This window comes from Leucopleurus acutus, assembly GCF_964270905.1.
Source record: "Leucopleurus acutus genome assembly, chromosome: 8".
NCBI lineage: Eukaryota > Metazoa > Chordata > Mammalia > Artiodactyla > Delphinidae > Leucopleurus > Leucopleurus acutus.
Window position 1 is genome coordinate 22,459,983 of NC_139151.1, and position 20,059 is coordinate 22,480,041.

The 20,059-nt window shown below is 36.2% G+C and overlaps 1 protein-coding gene across 1 annotated transcript in view; it reads left to right on the top strand.

Annotated features, from left to right (window-relative positions):
* Positions 1-20,059, top strand: part of ARHGAP20 (Rho GTPase activating protein 20) — a gene marked incomplete at both ends in the record, with an annotated part of 148,318 nt that overhangs the window by 96,220 nt on the left and 32,039 nt on the right. The window contains 4 exons of the mRNA XM_082845165.1: positions 2,064-2,213; positions 14,993-15,034; positions 15,937-16,021; positions 19,075-19,152. Coding sequence (XP_082701291.1) covers positions 2,064-2,213; positions 14,993-15,034; positions 15,937-16,021; positions 19,075-19,152 — 355 coding nt within the window. The remainder of the gene's footprint in view (positions 1-2,063; positions 2,214-14,992; positions 15,035-15,936; positions 16,022-19,074; positions 19,153-20,059) is intronic.

The window sequence follows — 20,059 nt, forward strand, 5'->3', positions numbered from 1 at the left end:
CTAATACTGTTGGAAATTGAGAGTGAAAAATCTGAAGATACACACTGTGACCCTAATACTATCCATCTTAATATAAAGCTTTATTGGAATACTTGTTTTAAATATTTTTAAACTAGTACCTCTAGCTTTATGGACATAAATGTTCATGAGATTTCTCCCCTACTTCCATAATAAACAGTCCCATCAGAAAGCCTTGTAGGTGAGGAGATTTGAAAAAGTAAGTCTTAAGATAGTAAAGCTGAAGGAAACTTCATGGATACAAAGTCACCTCCAGGTGCTTTGTAAGAATGACTATATCCAGGGCTTTTTATAGATACTTAATGGTTATGAGCATAAACAAGCTCAAGAATCAACCCTGCTCAGGTTCGGATTCTAGCTCTGCTAGTTAAGCTGTTTGACTTTTGGCAAATTACTTAACCTCCCTGTGACAACATTTCCTCATCTCTAAAATGTTTGAGGATTAAACTTAATATGTGTAAAGTGTTAACAGTGACTGGCAAATGGTAAGTTCTCAATAAATATTGACCATTAGGATGGAAGTATTGTTTACACTTTTGGACAGTTCCTTGTTTTTTGTATAATGAGGTGGAAATCTTGGTACTTTATTGATCTAGGGAAGGAATCGTTGGAATGGCTTTTTCCAAGTCAATAGGTATACAAGTTCCCACATGGTATTTGAAGTACCTAATATAAAGAGAGGCCTGCATTAAAAAACTCAAAATGTATGAAAACAGATATGGAAACATACTTTTCCTTGGAAAAGATTCATAGTTTCAGTTTTATATTACCTAGATAGCTGCCATCAAGAAATAAGATTTTTAAAAGGAAAAACAAAAGAAGTAGGATTTTACTTTTTAAAAAATCGAATGATTTATAGCAATAGGGTGAAAAATACTGAAATGAAATATAGAATGAAGGCATTGTGCCTCAAGGCACTTTTCTATTGTACTTACATTGTGTGCGCTACAGGAAGCATAGATGAGGCTTTGAATCTAGATTATTCTTCATGTATAGTTCCTGAAAAATCCCTTTACATTTTATAAATCCTACTGAAGAATTTTAGCTTTAAATATTCCATGACGAGTTTTAGGGATACTTCCATATGAAGCATCTTTGATTTCATTTTAGCTTTTAATGTTTCCATAAATGGCTCTGAATGATAGGAAGTACCGACGTGTCCCTGGGCATTCTTTTTATCCTTACCAGTGCCTTCTAACTATTTAAGTCTCAGGTCCATTATGAGCATTAAAACTGTAAACTAGGTCAAGAGATATGATAGTGTCAATATCAGGGTTGTAAGGGGGATTAGATAGAAATTGTCAAAAAGCAATTTCATTGCCAGCTTAAAAGTAAATCACCTTCTCTGTACCCAGAGATAAATATTAATTGCATCAACTCTACTTAAATATAATACTTCCTGGCATCTGTTTTTTTTTTCAGCTTAGTTTAAGGTCTATTCTTAGGCTACAGTTTTTTCAATTTTAGCCAAAATATAAGGGGAAATGGTTTAAAAAGGAAATTTAAAATAATCTTTGCTTCTAAAGACTAGAAAATCATAACCACTCAGTTGGAAATGCATTGTAAATTTCTCTAATTAATTCCAGTTTATATTTTTTAGTGCATATAAAGTGAAAATTTTATAAATATTTTAATAAATAATGTTTATGTTTAATCTTTTATTCAGCCACTCAAATAATTTTGGAAATAAGCAAGTTGTAAATAATAAAAGAATTATTTTTTTATAACAGCAGTAAGTTTAAAATTAGGTTTTTGATCCAAATGCAATGCTCAACGTATAGAAAAATAAAGTTGCCAGTTTATGGCTATTTGCTGCCATAAATGCAGGCATGAGGACCAATACACCAAATGTTTCAACAGCCTTTTTGGGCTAAGGTAGCCAAATGTTACAATTTACCATGGTAGGCACTGAAGGTAAGAAAAATGAATAAGACATTCTTTGCCCATGATTAGTGGAAACTGTCCTCTTATCACAAGTATAGAAGTTCTCATAAAATTTAAGAAACAGAATAACAAAAAATCCTGTCTGGTTCTTATCTTTCTAGATATAACAACAACTTTAAGATAAAAAATAAAATAAAATTAAGTGACATGTGGACAGCAAGCTGTGTGGATGAAGTGGGAGAAGGCAACACCAATGCCCTGAAATCCTTTGTCTTAGGCTGGCCCACAGTGAACTTCGTGGCCACTTTCAGGTGAGAACCATAGCTTGTCCTGTATTCACATGGGTTAGCTACTGTGAAATACAGTCAGCTATGTAATTTCTAGGATGGAGAGAAAAAAGGTTAATGCAGTTTTGTTCCCCTAATTTTTTAAAGAAAAATATTTTATTCTGATTGATCTGTTCTATTTTGTCAATAAGTTCATTTGTATTCTGAAGCCAATAACTCATCTTTTGGCACACCCCCAATAAAGACACCTGTATGCCTTATGTTTCTCCCAAAGAGCTTTTTATTAAAATATGTGAAATGTAATGGTAAATATTGAGAACTCTTGGAATCATTTACCTTGGTTTGAGCTGTGATTTTTTAAGGGGCTACTGAAACACCTCAAAGACCATAGAAGAGGAATAGAGTGGTCAGAGCTCTAGGAGCCCCCCTCTCCAACATCCCCTTCCCTCATGTTTAGGTATTTTCTTTGTATATTGAGCTTTCAAGTTGGCTTTTTAAACCACTGAAACAGACCTTTTACTGAAAACAATTTTATAAAATACCCCAATTAAGCTCGAATAACTGGTTTACACTCCCAAATTTCTTAAAAACTAGTTTTTAATTATAGAAATAAATTTAATGTCATGAAATAATGTGTTTCCTAAATTGCTTTGTATAGAGATGTGACAATCAAAAGCAAATTTATGACTCAAGGAGTGAAAGTCAGTTTCCTAAGACTCACTCCTTGGCTGGGATGGAGTTGGAGAATGTACAAATAGAGAATCTTTGTGCTCTTATCTGAACATGCTGATTGGTACTTTTTAGTTCAGAGTGAGCATACCAAAACTCAAACTTATGATTTTGAACAATTGTGCCCTCAAGTCCAATATTTGTTTTACACTTAAAATAGCTGGTCTTTATTTCATGCACACATTTTTCTTTCTACTTCTCTTCTCACTACCATCAAACTCCTCAGGCACCATCCTAAAGCCAGATAACTAAATGTTTTAAGCTGTTAATCTTCTAATAAAGGAAAGGCATGCCATTAAATTCTATTATGCACTATTGGCCTACCACAAGATATTAAGAACTTATTTGGAAGAAACATGTATTTGTATCATTCTCTGCATATCTTCTTTTCCATGACAGACTTCTCTAGATATTATCAATTCCTATTATTTAATCTTAGAGTTTACAACTGAAAGGAAGCGATTTCAAGTGAGGGGTGGGACTACATGATGTCTTTAATCAAGGAGTTTCCATAAAACTTTTTTAAGAAGAAGGGAAAATGTAGAAACAAGTTTTGCATACACTGTAATTCCTCAAAAAGTATAGTACTTTAACTGAATGATTAACATCACTAGTGATGTTGTGTGAATATCATCTATGCTTTGATAGAATGTAATGAGGAGCAATTCACTTCTGTGGTATTTCTCCCCCAAACCCATAACCCCAGTCTAATCCTGAGAAAAATATCAGACAAGCCCAAATTGAGGGATGTTCTGTGGGGTTACCTGACCAGTAAGCCTCAAAATTGTCAAGGTCAGAAAAAAAAAAAACAACCAGGAAAAGACACAAAAAAGGTCACTAAGGAGACATAATAACTAAATGCTATGTGGAATCCTCGAATGCATCCTAGAATAGAAAAAGGACATTAATGGAAAAACTGGTGAAGTCTGAATAGTCAATAGTTTAGTTAATGGTAATGCACCAATATTGGTTTCTTAGTTTGACAAGTGTGCCATGATAATGTAAGAGGATAACATTACAGGAAACTAAAACTGGGTGTGAGGTATACAGGGATTCTCTATACTCAATCTTTGTAACTTTTCTGAAAATCTAAAATTATTTCAAAATTAAAGATTACTCTTAAAAAAAGTAGTGTTGAAGAGTTCGGACTCTGGTATGGCAGAGTGACGTATTAACAGACTGACCACTCTATAGATAACAACTGTAAAGTCTGAACAAAACACAAACAACAACTCCTTGAAGGTTCTGGAAAGTGAACAAAAGTTGGCAGATTTTGGAGAAGAATTGAAACTTTTTAAAATTTTATTATTTATTTATTTTTGGCTGTGTTGGGTCTTCATTGCTGCACATGGACTTTCTCTAGTTGCAGCAAGTGGGGACTACTCTTGTTGCAGAGCGCAGGCTCTAGGCTCATGGGCTTGCCCAGTAATTGTGGCTCACAGGCTCTAAAGCACAGGCTCAGTAGTTGTGGCACACGAGCTTAGTTGCTCCATGGCAAGTAAGATCTTCCTGGACCAGGGCTCGAGCCTGTGTCCCTTGCATTGGGGGGTGGATTCTTAACCACTGTGCCATCAGGGAAGCACCAGCACTGAGCAAGTTTTCTGTTTTTAAGGCATTATTAGCCTGAGGAAAGGCTGCAGTCAAATCATGGTGCAGAGCAACTAAACTGACGAAAACCCAGTCTTTCTGGGCCGAAACACCAAAGTACAGAGTCTGGGTCAGCCACAGCCACAGGAACGTGAGGGAGAAAATCTCAGAAAGAAGAGTATCAGAGAAAGGAAGCTCCAGATTTTTTGTTTAGACTCTGCCTAAGTCTCTGGCTGAATGCTGAACCACACATGCATGGAACAGACTTTAAAGGAGCTTGAAGCTAAGGCTAAAAGAATTGAACTGAGGTGCTGCTCAACACAGGTGAAATAGAGTTTGCAGCTTGAATCTAATAAAGTTAATTGTCTGTTAAAAACATCATTATTTTGCAAATATAACAGAACTCAGAGTCTCTAAAACACAACATTTATAATGTGTAGAATGTAATCTAAAATTTTTTAACATATGAAGAACCTGAAAAGGAAAAAGATAACAAATAGAAGCCAATCCTGTGATGACCTATTTGTTGGAATTACTGTAAAAGAACTTTAAAGCAGCTCTTATAACTATGCTCAGTAGGTAAAAGGAAAAGCCAATTGAAATGAATGAAAAGATAGGAAATCTCAGCAGAGAAATAGAAAATATTTTTTAAAAGCCAAATGAAAATTCTAGGACTAAAAATTGTATCTTAAATTTTTAAAAATTCCCTCTGTGGCTTTAGTTGCAAAATGGAAATGAAAGAGAAATGGGTCAGTGAAATTGAAGGTATATCAACAGAAATTGTCCACTCTGAGGAAGAGAGGGAAAAAAAAGATTTTTTTAATGAAAACTACATCACAGACTTGTAGGATAACCACAATGTATAACATACATGTAACGGGAATTCCAGAAAGAGGAGAGACTGGGAATGTGGCAGAATAAATAATGGTTTGAAAACCTCCCAGATTTGGTGAAAGACATAAATGTAAGCTCTGTGAACCCTAAATAGGAGTAATGTGAAGAAAACTTCACCTATTCATGTTATAGACAAACTGCTATAAACCAAAGATAAGAGAAAATCATGAAAGCAGCCAGAAAAAAACAACACATTACATATAGTGGAACAATAATTTGCCTCACTGTGGTTTTTTTCATCAGAAATTATGGCTGTTTCAGAGGTCGGTGAAATGACATCTTTAAAGTGTTTAAAGAGGACTCATTAGATTGATCAAGATGGCAGAGTAGGAGGATGTGGAACTTACCTCCCCCACAAACACATCAAAAATACATCTGTGTGTGGAATAATTCTCACTGAAAACTAACTGGAAACTGGCAGAAAGACTTCAGTACAACCAAGGCTGTAAGAAAGATCCACACGTAATCAGATAGGAAGGGAAGAAAAGTGATCAGGCTGGGACCTTGCCACTGGGAGGGGACTCAGAGGAAAAGGGAGATTACACAGGCAGAGACCTGCCCTGGGGAGTGAGCAGTTCAAGCCACAGATTGGGCATTCCACTCCTGGCGTCCTATACAGGGGAGACCAACCCCCTTGGCTGGTTGGAGGACTGCTGGAATTAACAGGAGGGCTGTGGAAAACTTAGACTCTGCTTGCACACCCATACCCAGAAACACACACACACACACACACACACACATACACAAATACACAAGCTGGCTTGCCCCTGAGGCAGGTTGGAGAGGGCCGATAAAGGATCACTCTAGTGCCTGCCAGTTTCCTGTGACCATCTGAGTGTGCTCCTCGGCTCTGGCAGAGTGAATGCTCAAGCCCCGCTTACTCCATGTTGCAACTCCCCACTGGAGCGAGGGCTGCTATGACTAAAGACAGAGCTTGGACCACCAAAGGCAACTTGGTCCTGGGGTGGCATCTGGGTGGGGTGGCTGTGTCTATTGTTGGTACTTACTTAAGTAGTGCATCAGAAGCAGCCCAGAACTCTATATAACAGCCAGTCCACCACTGCTCATGCCCCAATATATGGAGAGAGTTCACATGGACCCCACTTGCCCTGCAGTACAGCTCCCCGGTGAGGTGGAGAGGAGGGAGAAGGACAAAGGGAACTTGGACCCAAGGCTGCCTATGAGCAGATTAAGGAAAACAATTGCAGATTCCTGCACAGGCAGCAGATTAGAGACAGCTCAGATATCTGTCTGAGGCCAACATTAGCCAAGAGCCAACACAGGACCCCCTTGCATCAGCACTGCCACCTCTGGAGCAAGGGTTGCAGTGCTTGAAGAATTGAAAGCACACACTTAACGGGAACAGAGCCAGCTCAGGACTGAATCTCAGGGCTTCTGCTGCAGCAACTTGAGACCCACTGAGCAGAGAGGAAGTCCTGCCTCACATGTAGCTTCAGCTCTAGCCTATCCATCTCCAGCCACACCCACTACCAAGGCTATAGCTGCCAACACACACTGAGGAAAAATGTAACTTGTATCCACATCAAATCCAGCTCTCCCACCAAAGGCACCGGGCACACACAGTCTGTATAGAGATGCTCCCACATAAGTACACCAGTTCAAGAATATCATACGTGTTTCACCAAAATTCATAGAGGCAGAGAATGTTAAGCAAAATGAAAAGGCAGAGGAACTGGTTTCAACTGAAATAAGAGAAAACCCCTGAGAGAAATAAATAATGAAACAAACAATGTATCAGACAAAGAATTCAAAACGTTTATAATAAAAGTATTACTTGGATTAGGGAAAAATAAATGAACACTGAAAAATTTTAACAAGAATCTAGACAATATGAAAAGACCCAGTTAGAAATGAAGAATTCAATAACCAAAATAAAAAACACACTAAAAGGAATAGCAGACTATGTGACCTGGAAGATAGAATAATAAAAATTACCAGATAAGAACAGAAAAAAATTTTAATGAGAAAAGTTTAAAAGATCTCTGGGACAACATTAAGCTTACCAACATTCACATTATAGGAGTCCCAGAAGGAAAAGAGAGGAAGAAAGGGATTGAAAATATATTTCATGAAATTATGGCTGAAAACTTCCCAAACCTGAAGAGAGCAACAGATACCCAGGTACAGGAAGCACAGAGGATCCCAAACAGGACAGGAAGGAGTGACGTGATGTATTCAAAGCGCTGAAAGGGAAAATCTTTCAACCTATGATACTCTACCCAGCAAGATTATCATCTGGAGTCTTAGGAGCGATAAAGGACTTCACAGAAGGCAAAAACTGAAAGAATTCATCAGTACTAAACCTACCCTAAAATAAATGTTAAAGGGTTTTCTCTAAGTGGAAAATAAGTAAGAATCTATAGGAAAGGGAAAATTCCACGAGGAAAGGCAAATAATACTAAGAACTGAGAATCAACCGCTTAAGTAAGCTAGTATGAAAATAAAAAGAAAAATTTGTAAAAGTAGCTATAACCACAATAAACAGTTAAGGGATAAACATGAAAATGTAAAATATGACATCAAAAACACAAAATGTAGGAGGGGGAGTAAAAAATATAGATCTTTTAGGTTGTATTTGAACTTAAATGACTACAATTTAAAATAAGTAGATGTAGTTGTAGGTCAACATATATGAACCCAATGGTCACCACAAATCAAAAACCTACCATAGATACTCAAAAACTAAAAGGAACACAAGCATACTACTAAAGAAAATCATAAAACCACAAGGGAAGAAACAGAAAGAGAAGAAATGACAAGAGAAGAACTACAAAAACTACAAAAAACAACCAGAAAACAAGTAATAAAATGGCAATAAGTACATACCTATTAATAATTACCTTAAATGTCAATGGACTAAATGCTCCAATCAATAGACATATCTGGCTGATTGGATTTAAAAAAAAAAAAAGCAAGACCCACCTATATGCTGCCTACAAGAGACTCACTTCTGAACTAAAGACACACACAGACTGAAAGTGAAGGCATGGGAAAATATATTTCATACAAGTGGAAAAGACAAGAAAGCTGGAATCTCAATACTCATAGCAGACAAAATAGATTTTTTAAAAGTGTATAACAATAGACAAAAAAGGGCATTATTTTATGATAAAGGGATCAATAAAAGAAGAGGATATATACTCATTAACATATATGCATCCAATACAGGAGCACCTAAACATGTAAAGCAAATATTAAAAGACATAAAGGGAGAAACTGACAGTAATACAATAATAGTAGGGGATGTCAACACCACACTTACATCAATGGACAGATCATCCAGATAGAAAATAATTAAGGCAACAGTGGTCTTAAATGGCATAATATACCAGATGGACTTAATAGATAGCTACAGCACACTCCAACCAAAACGAGCAGAATACACATTCTTTTCAAGTGTACATGGAACATTCTCCAGGATAGATCACATACTAGGCCAGAAAACATGTGTCAGCAAATTTAACAGGATAGAAATTATATCAAGCATCTTTTCCAATAACAACTAGAAAACAATTACAGAAAGAAAAATGTGAAAAACACAAATACTTGGAGACTAAACAACATGCTACTGAAGAGCCAGTGGGACAATGCTAAAATCAAAGAAGAAATAAGAAAATACCTTGAGAAAAATGAAAATGGAAACACAACACTCCAAAATCTATAGGATGCAGCAAAAGCAGTTCTAAGAGGGAAGCTTATAGCAATACAGGCCTTTCTCAAGTAACAAGAAAAATCTCAAAAACCTAACCTACCATTTAAAGGAAGAGAAAGAAAAGAACAAAGAAAGCTAAAAGTCAGCAGAAGGAAGGAAATAGTAAGGAACAGAAAGGAAACAAATAAAATAGAGACCAAAAAAAAAAAAATAGAAAACACCAACGAAACCAAGAGCTGGTTTTTTGAAAAGATAAACAAAATCGATAAACCTTTAGTTAGGCTCACCAAGAAAAGGGAGAGGACCCAAAGAAACAAAATAAGAAATGAAAGAGAAGAAATAACAACTAATACTACAGAGATACAAAAATCATAAAAGAACTCTGTGAACAGTTGTCCAACAAATTGGCAGCCTAGAAGAAATAGACAAATGTCTAAAAATATACAACCTGCTAACAGTGTATCAAGAGGAAACAGGCAATTTGAACAGACTGATCACTAGTACTGAAATTGAATTTGTAATTTAAAAAAAACCTACTAGCAAACAAAAGTCCAGGACCAGATGGCTTCACAGGAAAATTCTACCAAATATATAAAGAAGAGCTAATTCCTATCCTTCTCAAACTATCCCAAAAAATTGAAGAGGAGGGGGCACTCCCAGACTCATTCTATGAGGCCACCATTACCCTGATACCAAAACCAGGCAAAGACACTACAAAAAAAGAAAATTACAGGCCAATATCTTTGATGAATATACATGCAAAAATCCGTAACAAAATATTAGCAAATGGAATCCAACAGTATATAGAATCATACACCATGATGAAGTGGGATTTATTCCAGGGACACAAGGATGCTTCAGCATTTGCAAATCAATCAGTATGATATACCACATTAACAGATGGAAGGATAAAAATCACATCATCATCTCAATAGATGCAGAAAAAGCATTTGAAAAAATTCAACATCCATTCATGATAAAAACCCTCATCAAAGTTGGATTAGAGGAACATATCTCAACATAATAAAGAGCATTATGATAAACCCAGAGTTAACATCATATCCAATGGTGAAAAACTGTTGTTCCTCTAAATTCAGGAACAAGACAAGGGTGCTCACTCTCACCACTTTTATTTAACATAGTATTGGAAGTCTGTGCCACAGCAGTCAGACAAGAAAAAGATATGAAAGACATCCAAAGTGGAAGAGAAGAAGTAAAACTGTCACTATGCTGATGGCCTGGTACTATGGATAGAAAACCCTAAAGTCTCCACCCAAAACTATTAGAACTAATAAATGAATTCAGCAAAGTTGTAAGATATGAGCTTAATATACATAAATCTGTTGCTTTTCTATACACTAATACTGAACTATCAGAAAGAGAAAGCAAGAAAACAATCCCGTTTAAAATCACATCAAAAAGAATAAAATGCCTAGGAATAAACTTAACCAGGGAGGTGAAAGACATATACACTGAAAACTATGAAACAGTGAAGGAAATTGAAGATGATACAGAGAAATGGAAAGATATCCCATGCTCTTAGATTTGAAGAATTAATATTGTTAAAGTGACCATACTACCCAAAGCAATCTACAGATGTATTGCAATCTGTATAAAAATACCCGTGACATTTTTCACAGAACTGAACAAATAATCCTAATATTCATATGGAAATACAAAAGACCCTGAATTGCTGAAGCAACCTTTTTGCTGAAGCAAAAAAGGACAAAGCTGGAGGTATCACCCTCACAGACTTCAAACTGTACTACAAAGCTACAATAATCAAAACAGCATGATACTGGCACGAAAACAGATACATAGATCAATGGAATAGAATAGAGAGCCCAGAAATAAACTCACACACCTACAGTCAGTTAATCTACAACAAAGTAGGCAAGAGTATACAATGGAGAAAATAAAGTCTCTTCAATAAGTGGTACTAGGAAAACTGGACATCTACATGTAAAACAATGAGATCGGAACATCCCCTCATACTGTATACAAAAATAAAGTCAAAATGGATTAAAGGCCTAAGTGTAAGACCAGAAACCATAAAACTCATAGAAGAAAACATAGGCAGAACACTCTGACATAAACAGTGACAATATTTTTTTAATCTATTTCCTATGGTAAAATAAATAAAAGCAAAAATAAAGAAATGAGATCTAATTAAACAAAGAGCTTTTGCATAGCAAAGGAGACCACTGACAAAACAAAAAGACAACCTACAGAATGAGAGAAGATATTTGAAAATATGATCAACAAGGGGATAATATCTAAAGTATTTAAACAGCTCGTGCAACCCACTATCAAAAGAAAACAAACACCCAATCCCAAAATAGGCAGAAGACCTGAATAGACATTTTTCCAAAGATGATTTACAGCAGGCACATGAAAAGATGCTCAACATTGCTAATTGTTTGAGAAATGCAAATCAAAACAATAATGAGATATCACCTCACACCTTTCAGAATGGTTGTCATCAACAAGAACACAAATAGCAAATGTTTTCGAGGATGTGGATAAAAGGGAACCCTTGTACACTGTTGGTGAGAATGTAAATTGGTGCAGCCACTGTGGAAAACAGTATGGAGGGTCTTCAAAAAAAACTAAAAACTACCACAGGATCCAGCAGTTTCACTCCTGGATGTATATACAGAAAAAAAACGAAAACACTAATTCAAAAAGATACATGTACCCAATGTTCATAATGGCATTATTTACAATAGCCAAGATATGGAAGCAACCTGTGTCCATCAACAGATGAATGGATAAAGATGTGGTGTATATTTACATACACACACACACACACACACACACACACACACACACACACAATGGAGTATTACTCAGACATAAAAAAGGATGAAATTCTGCCATCTGCAGCAATGTGAATGGACCTTGAGAATATTATGCTTAGTGATGTATGTCAACAAAAGACAAATACTGTATAATATCACTTATATGTGGAATCTAGAAAGTAAATCAAATGAATGGATATAGAAAAACAGTAACAGACTCAAAGATACAGAAAACAAAGTAGTGGTTACCAGTGGGGAGAAGGAAGGGGGAGGGGCACGTTAGGGGCATGGGATTAAGAGATACAAACTACCCTGTATAAAATAAATAAGCAACAAGGATACATTGAACAGCACAGGGAATTATAATTATTATTTTATAATAACTCTTAATGTAATATAATCTATAAAAATACTGAATCACTATACTGTATACCTCAAACATAATACTGTAATTCAACTATACTTCAGTTTAAAAATTAAGTATTTAAAGAAAAACCTTTCAACCTAGAATACTATATCTAGCAAAAATATCCTTCAAAAAATGTTTTAAACTCTAAGAATTTATCACCAGCAGAACTGTACAAAAAAGTAAATGCTGACAGAAATTTTTCAGCCTGAAGTGAAATGATATGAGAGTGGCTCATATCTTTACCAAGGAGTAAATAATATCAGAAATCATTTATATATCAGGAAATATTAAGAAAATCTAGGGCTTCCCTGGTGGCACAGTGGTTGAGAGTCCGCCTGCTGATGTAGGGGACACAGGTTCGTGCCCCGGTCCGGGAAGATCCCATGTGCCGTGGAGCGGCTGGGCCCGTGAGCCATGGCCCTTGAGCCTGCACGTCCGGAGCCTGTGCTCTGCAGCGGGAGAGGCCACAGCAGTGAGAGGCCCGCGTACCGAAAAAAAAAAAAACAAAAAAAACCTATCTTGAGCCCCCATTTTGCCAGGCTTTTAGGAAATTAAATTTTCTTCTTTACTGGAGCCCCTGTTTTCTTAGGGTAGAACCAGCATATGGGAGATTTCTGTGATATCTTCAAAACAGATGAAAAGTCTGACCTTCAGTCTCTTTGTGGCCACTGCTGACATTATCTCTGCTATGCTCAGAGTTGTTCTTTGACATCCGAGATACTCTGATTCCTTGCCACTTGTGGGCTGCAGGTATCTTAGCTGATGTAAAAACCTTGGTACCTAGGAACAAGCCTCCCCACTTGCTCCTTATAACCATTTCCTCTGGGGACTTTCTGTTTCTTTAGGCACCTCAACTGAATGACATATGGTTCCCAGCTAACTCTTAGGGGTAACAGACCCTATCTCCTCCCAAGTTAGAGGGAATCTTTCCAATCTGTCTTACCCTTTTTCTTTCTCTAAGATATGTGGCTTTCTTCTCTCCTGGCTCTTATCATAGGTGTTTATTAAACTCAGAGCTAACCTTGATTTTGGAGTACTTCCATTTTTAGTTCTGTAAAAATGCCTGAGATGAATAATTACCAAGGAAAGAGAAGTCCTGGATTCTTGCATAGAGCAGGAGATGGGGAAAATACAAGAAGATTACCAAATGAATGTCAATGAATTAACCTGATGCACTTCATAATTTGCTTATTTTAAAGTAATTGTGCGCTACATATTCAAACAATGGAACACTATACAGCAATGAGAATGAACAAGCTAAAACCACATGCAGTAATATGGATGTCTCACAAATATAATGTTGAATGAAAGAAGCCAGATACAAAATAGTACATACTATATGGTTACATTTATATAAAGTATCCAAACAAACAAAACTATTCTATTTTGTTAGAAGTCAGTATAGTGGGAACTAGTGCCTGAAAAGGAACACAGGGAGACCTTCCATGGTGGTTTTCTGTTTCATAATCTGTGTGCTAGTCACATGGGTGTGTTCAATTTGTGAAAATTGTTCAAACAGTACATTTAAGCATTGTACAGTTTGTGTCTTACAAGTCAATTAAAAGTTCAAAAAATACTAAGTGTTTAAAGGGGTAATTTTCTTTAGTTGCTTTGAAAAATGTTTTAAGGTCTAAAGAAAACTCATCTACTTTTCAACACAGATTTTTGCTAAATAAGTTTAATATTTGACATAAATGAACCTAAAAAATCTTCTGTTTATGAAAGGAGAAGACATCAAAGATTGTAAGGAGTTGTGAAAGATGAAAATTTGTCAGTGGCAGAAGAGATATAATGCACTTTCTGATTACCAATTCTGGGAAATTGCTTATGGAGAAAATTGCTAGGCTACAAAGAAACAAATTACAAATATTTGTTAAGTATATTTTTCTGGAACAAGAAAATAACTAGGGTTTCCAACTTCTTTGAGAAGATTAGAAACATGATTTTAAAAGCTAATGAGCAATAAGGCCATATAGAAATAAACTTTATTTTTAACCTTAAGAATTAAATGCAGCAGTGACTTCAGCAGTAAAATTAATAATTAATAGTTATTTAGTTGTTAATGAATTGATCTTAATTAGAGGATTATAGTAATTAAGAATAAGTTCTATGAACTCATTGGCTAAATTATAGTTCTGCCATATGTATAGAGAAATAAGTGTTTCTTTTCCTGACAACCAACTGGTTTCTGGGCCAAGATATTTCCATCGATGTGCCAGATTTCTCCTTAACCTCTTTAATCTCAGATGAAGCATATTTTCTATTTGCATGGCACTTAAAACTACAAAAACACTCTGAGATAATTAGCCCAGTTTTACAGATGTGGAAATCAAAGCTTAGCGATGTTAAGTGATTTGCCCATGATGATATATCTTGCATATATTTTTGAAACAAGGTGTTTGGATTCCAAATCAAGTACTCTGTCCACTATCAGGATACCACTTGTAAAAGAGCCATAAAGTAAGAAAGTGGGTCTGTCTTGGATCTGTCCAAGAGGTTTTAATAAAACTACGCTTAACTGTGTAGTTCTGCCTAATGGGCATTTTCACTTCAGGGTTCTTCAGAACACAGTCATGCCAGGGTTGCAGTTGTGTGCACCCACATCAATAACAACAGGTTGTTGATATTTCGTTTGGACTGACAATCTTAATTTGTTAGAAATAAGTATTTTATGTGGTTTAATTTTGTCTCCCATTTTCTTTGATTGTAGTTCTCCAGAACAGAAGGACAGATGGCTCTCTCTCCTTCAGAGGTATTTTTTCCAGTATATATATATAAATCTTTAAGTTGTAGCTGAATGAATTAAATTTTTCTCTGCAGGGATGTGCCCCAAACTATCCCCCTTTGCCTTAGTAGAAATTGTTCATTTGCCTCAAAATAAACTGTTTAGACTGTACACTAGCAACTACTTACTGTAAATAATGTTCTGTTATTACGTGTATTTCTTTCTTACTAGGAAGGAGAACACTGAGGTCTGGTTAGATCATTCTAGACAGAAATTAGTCAGTAATCTCTCCCATCTCTTTCGGTGTCTCCAACCTACCATGTGGAGCTAACAGTTTCCTCAAAGCATGTATTAAGTTTCCATACATGGAGGTTTTCTGCTGAGGACCTCAAAATTCAATTATTTTCCCTACCTTTGAGCATTAAGACTAAAATGGTCAATTGAGATTCATCTCTTATTCCCATAGTCCTTCCCTGCTCTCCCTTCCCAAGCATGGAGACGACCAAGATATATACTGCACTGGAGAGCTCAATGAGAAATAAAAGGCCATTGTTTTGGTTTGGTCTAGTAAAGTATTATGTATGCTCCTGTACTTATCACTAAGTTTCTGGGCCTGTCCAGAGAAGGCAGGGAAGCTTTGAGGATAAAACACCATCCAGAGGTGCCTTAACCTGACTGTACTTCTCAAGCCTCAGTTGAAATGGATCTCCTCTTCTTTTTTGTGCCCATGCCTAATGTCCTGAGAATCTTTTAAAATTCTCTTCCAACCCATAATGTAATCTGACTTTGCTGAGTCTCTCCATCTGTCTTTTTAAAAATAGCATATAAGTATATTGAAAATATTAGCAAAATAGATTGATTTAAAAATAAGCCATTGGCAAAATCCATCTGACTCAGTGTTGTTTTGGGTTGTTGTTGCATTTGATTAGATACATCAATCTAGAGAAAGAGAAGGACTACCCGAAGAGCATTCCCCTCAAAATCTTCGCCAAGGACATTGGGAATTGTGCCTATGTAAGTGTTTCTAAGCCAGAAAATTAAATTCCAAGTCCCTGCATAAGGCAGAACACCGTGGATAAAAAGAGAGACAGGCAGGCAGACAGACAGTCTGTGTATGTGCTGTGGAAGGTAGGCATTTAGAAATACCATTATGAGAAAGTGCATTTCCTGGGGTATCTGTGTATCTTTGTTCATATGAAAAGTAACCCTAGAGAAAATGAAGCAAGAGAAATTCATATTAATTACAGTATTTAACATTTACACTTGGAAAGAATATTGCCTGTCAGATGTCTCTTTCCTCCCTCTGGCATTAATGTTTCTCTGGATCCTTTCAGTAGCAGCTGCAGAGGCTTGTAGTAAAGACATTTCCACAAGGAGATATTTCCTATTAGTATTAAGCAAGTTTTTCCAACTTGTCACTTCTTAAGTAGAGAGTGGGTTTTGGAAAGTTCTTCATTCTTTGAGTTTTTAAGTATTGAATTCCTCAGGTTAATAAATGGATGAGCTGGGAAAGATAACATTTTTAATGGATCAGCATATTCTACCTCATGGTTTTTATCATTTTGGTCAATAAAAATTAAGTTTGTTTAGCCCTAGTTATTGTGCGGAATTTTATGGCTGAAATATCATGCCAAGATGTTATTAATGATACACAAAATGGAAATGAATATTTTTATGATACTGTGGTTTGCCACACTTCATAGCAGCCCTAGATCACACAGGATAGTTTTGTGTGTGGAAAAATATGTAGTACAAAACAGTTATGTTTTGGGCAAAAGTCATACAAATGTTCTGACATGAGTGCTAGATGTCATTGCCTGAGGGAAATGCTCAAATGTGTATGCTATGAGACTACAGACATCTTCTGTAGCAAAGTAAAGAGGAAAAAAGCACCACTGTTTTTCTGCCAGCTTTGATTCAGTTGTTATGGCAGTTGGTTACATTCAGGATTTTCATGGAAAAACCCTTGAATTTTTTCCAACACTTTCAGTGTATGGAAAGTGTGTGCTTGAGAAAGGACTGGTTTTGGAAAAGAAGACGAGATTTGGTTGAATTGGGTGCTCTGTTTTATCACTAGTACCCTGGTTAAAGTCCATGATGATATGACACACTGTCCTTGGCTCTCTGAAGTTGTTTCGTGGCAAGAGTCTCCTTTCAGGGAGCCCTGCTTGCAGAGTGATTCCCCCCAAATAGCAGTGCATGTATGGGAAGCATTCTTTATCCTTGGCCTCTGATTATGCACAACCTGTTAGTGAATTCTGCTAACATGGGAAAACAAATAGCCACATTCTCAGTTTTGTCTCTTTATTTTATTTGTTTACTAGGCAAAGAACACTTATCTGCTAAAATTCATTTGTTTTGTCTACCCGAGAGACATGCAGGAAAAAAAAAACACATCCTATAATTATTATTTTGAACATATATACCTAATATTAAGAAAAATCATTATCTTAGAAACCAGGTACATTGGGAGTGATTATTAGTATCACAGGATAGATCCTTCACTTTACAAAAGACTTTATAGAGTGTTTCTTTAAATTAAATGAAAGGGTTTTCAGACTCAAAAGAAAAAAGCAGAAGCCTTTCATTGTATTCTATCTCAACTTAAAGCCCAGTATGTAAAACATCTCTGCCATTCTGGTAGAAGACAAACACTGAGCCTTCCCTGTTCATTTCTGAGATACTTTTGCTTAATCCTTGGAGCTATAAGGAACACCATTTGAAATCAGTTAACAAACTTGAGGCAATTTGTCATGTTAAGTAGTAGGCTTATAGAGAATAAATACTGTAATGGAGAGATAAGTGATGAGTTATCAGTAGATTTCACTTAGCTTTATCTTTAGATCATTTTGTTTCCATTTATGTTACTTATTTGTGCCATTTAAGCCTTATCAGGGACACAGCACTAATTGCTCATTTATCCAATAATTATAATATGTAAAATCTACCCTATGTGCATAGTAAATATTTCTTTTTTTAATTTTTATTTTATATTGGAGTATAGTTGATTAACAATGTTGTGTTAGTTTCAGGTGTACAGCAAAGTGATTCAGTTACACAGTACATATACATGTATCTATACTTTTTCAAATTCTTTTTTCGTTTAGGTTATTACAGAGTATTGAACAGAGTTCCTTGTGCTATACAGTAGGTCCTTGTTGGTTATCTGTTTTAAATAGAGCAGTGTGTACATGTCAATCCTAAACTCCTAATATTTCTTTTTTGATAGCATAGCATTGTCTTATATTTAAATAATGTCTATTTAGAGTTCAGTGAACTCTATAGATATCTCGGAACCTCGTTAATTCCATTTCTCTTTCTTGTGAACTCTTTATTTTTAGATAGTAATTTCTCAATGTGGTTTAGCATTTAGCATAGGGCTATTATAGATACCCTATTCAGTGGCAGAGTTGGTAACAGAACTGAGCTTTCTAAAATTTTCAATTTGTTTGCTAGGCCCATTGGTTTTAAGGCCTCTAAAGATTTCAACAACGAAAATCTCAGCAGCCACAGTGCCTGACGTACAGAAAGTGCTCAATAAATAGTGGGGTTTTTTTTAAAGATGTCTTTTGTAACCATTTCTTACTCTGATTTTACCTGAACTGACTTTACCATACAAAGAAATGAAAACCCACACTGTGAAAACAGTACTCAGAAAGAAATAGAAAGTAATCTAATGCTCTCCCTTTTTTACTGCACAATGCTTAATGGAAATAGTCATGGACATGATGCAGAGGACCAACCTCACTGATTATTTTTGTTTGTTTGATTGGGAGGGTGGTCCTGTCTCTCTGAAATATATTTGTTCTTTTTATTTCTGGCTTAAGTTCTTATATTTTTGAGTCATATATTCTTTATTTTAAGAGGAAGAGATGTTTTATTAAAAGGCATAATATGGAATGAAAGTAAATTATCAAGGGTTTGTGTTCTACTTAAGTTGTGCTTTACTCTGTCAACACTTGAAATCAGGATTTGCCTGTGGATAATCACTTGACAATAATTATTTGTTCACCTGTTTTAGAATTCTTTATTTATAGCTATATTTCTTATTTCTTTTTTTTCCACAGTCTAAAACTATAACAGTAACGAATTCAGATACAGCAAATGAAGTTATCAACATGTCACTGCCAATGCTAGGGATAACTGTAAGTTACTCTGCTAGATATTCTTAATTAAAAACAAACTTTGATACTTTGATTCTTATAAATATTATCCCTTCCATCATAAGACAACTGATTATTAGAGATACCAGTCATATTTTGTCCCCAGAAATGTAGAAAATAAGGACAGTAAAGTTTTTTATTCTTTTTGAGGGTTTTGTTTTGTTTTGTTTTGTTTCTTTGTTTTTGCGGTACGCGGGCCTCTCACTGTTGTGGCCTCTCCCGTTGCGGAGCACAGGCTCCGGACGTGCAGGCTCAGCGGCCATGGCTCACGGGCGTAGCCGCTCCGCGGCATGTGGGATCTTCCCGGACCGGGGCACGAACCCGTGTCCCCTGCATCGGCAGGCGGACTCTAAACCACTGCTCTACCAGGGAAGCCCTGTTTTGTTTTGTTTTTAATTGAAGTGTAGTTGAATTACAACATTGTTGGGTTGGCCAAAAAGTGTGTTTGGTTTTTTAAGTAACATCGTATGGTAAAACCCAAACTAACTTTTTGGCCAACCTAATAGTTTCAGGGGTACACCATAGTGATTTGATGTTTTTATAGACTATACTGCATATAAAGTTACTATAAAATATTGGCTACGGGGCTTCCCTGGTGGCGCAGTGGTTGAGGGTCCGTGCCCCGGTCCGGGAAGATCCCACATGCTGCGGAGCGGCTGGGCCTGTGAGCCATGGCCGCTGGGCCTGCATGTCCGGAGCCTGTGCTCCGCAACGGGAGAAGCCACAACAGTGAGAGACCTGCGTACCGCCAAAAAATATATATATATATATATTGGCTATATTCCCTGTGCTGTACATTACATCCATGTATCTTATTTATTTTATACCTAGTAGTTTATACCTCATAATCCCCTTCACCTATCTTGCCCTTCCTCCTACCCTACAACTC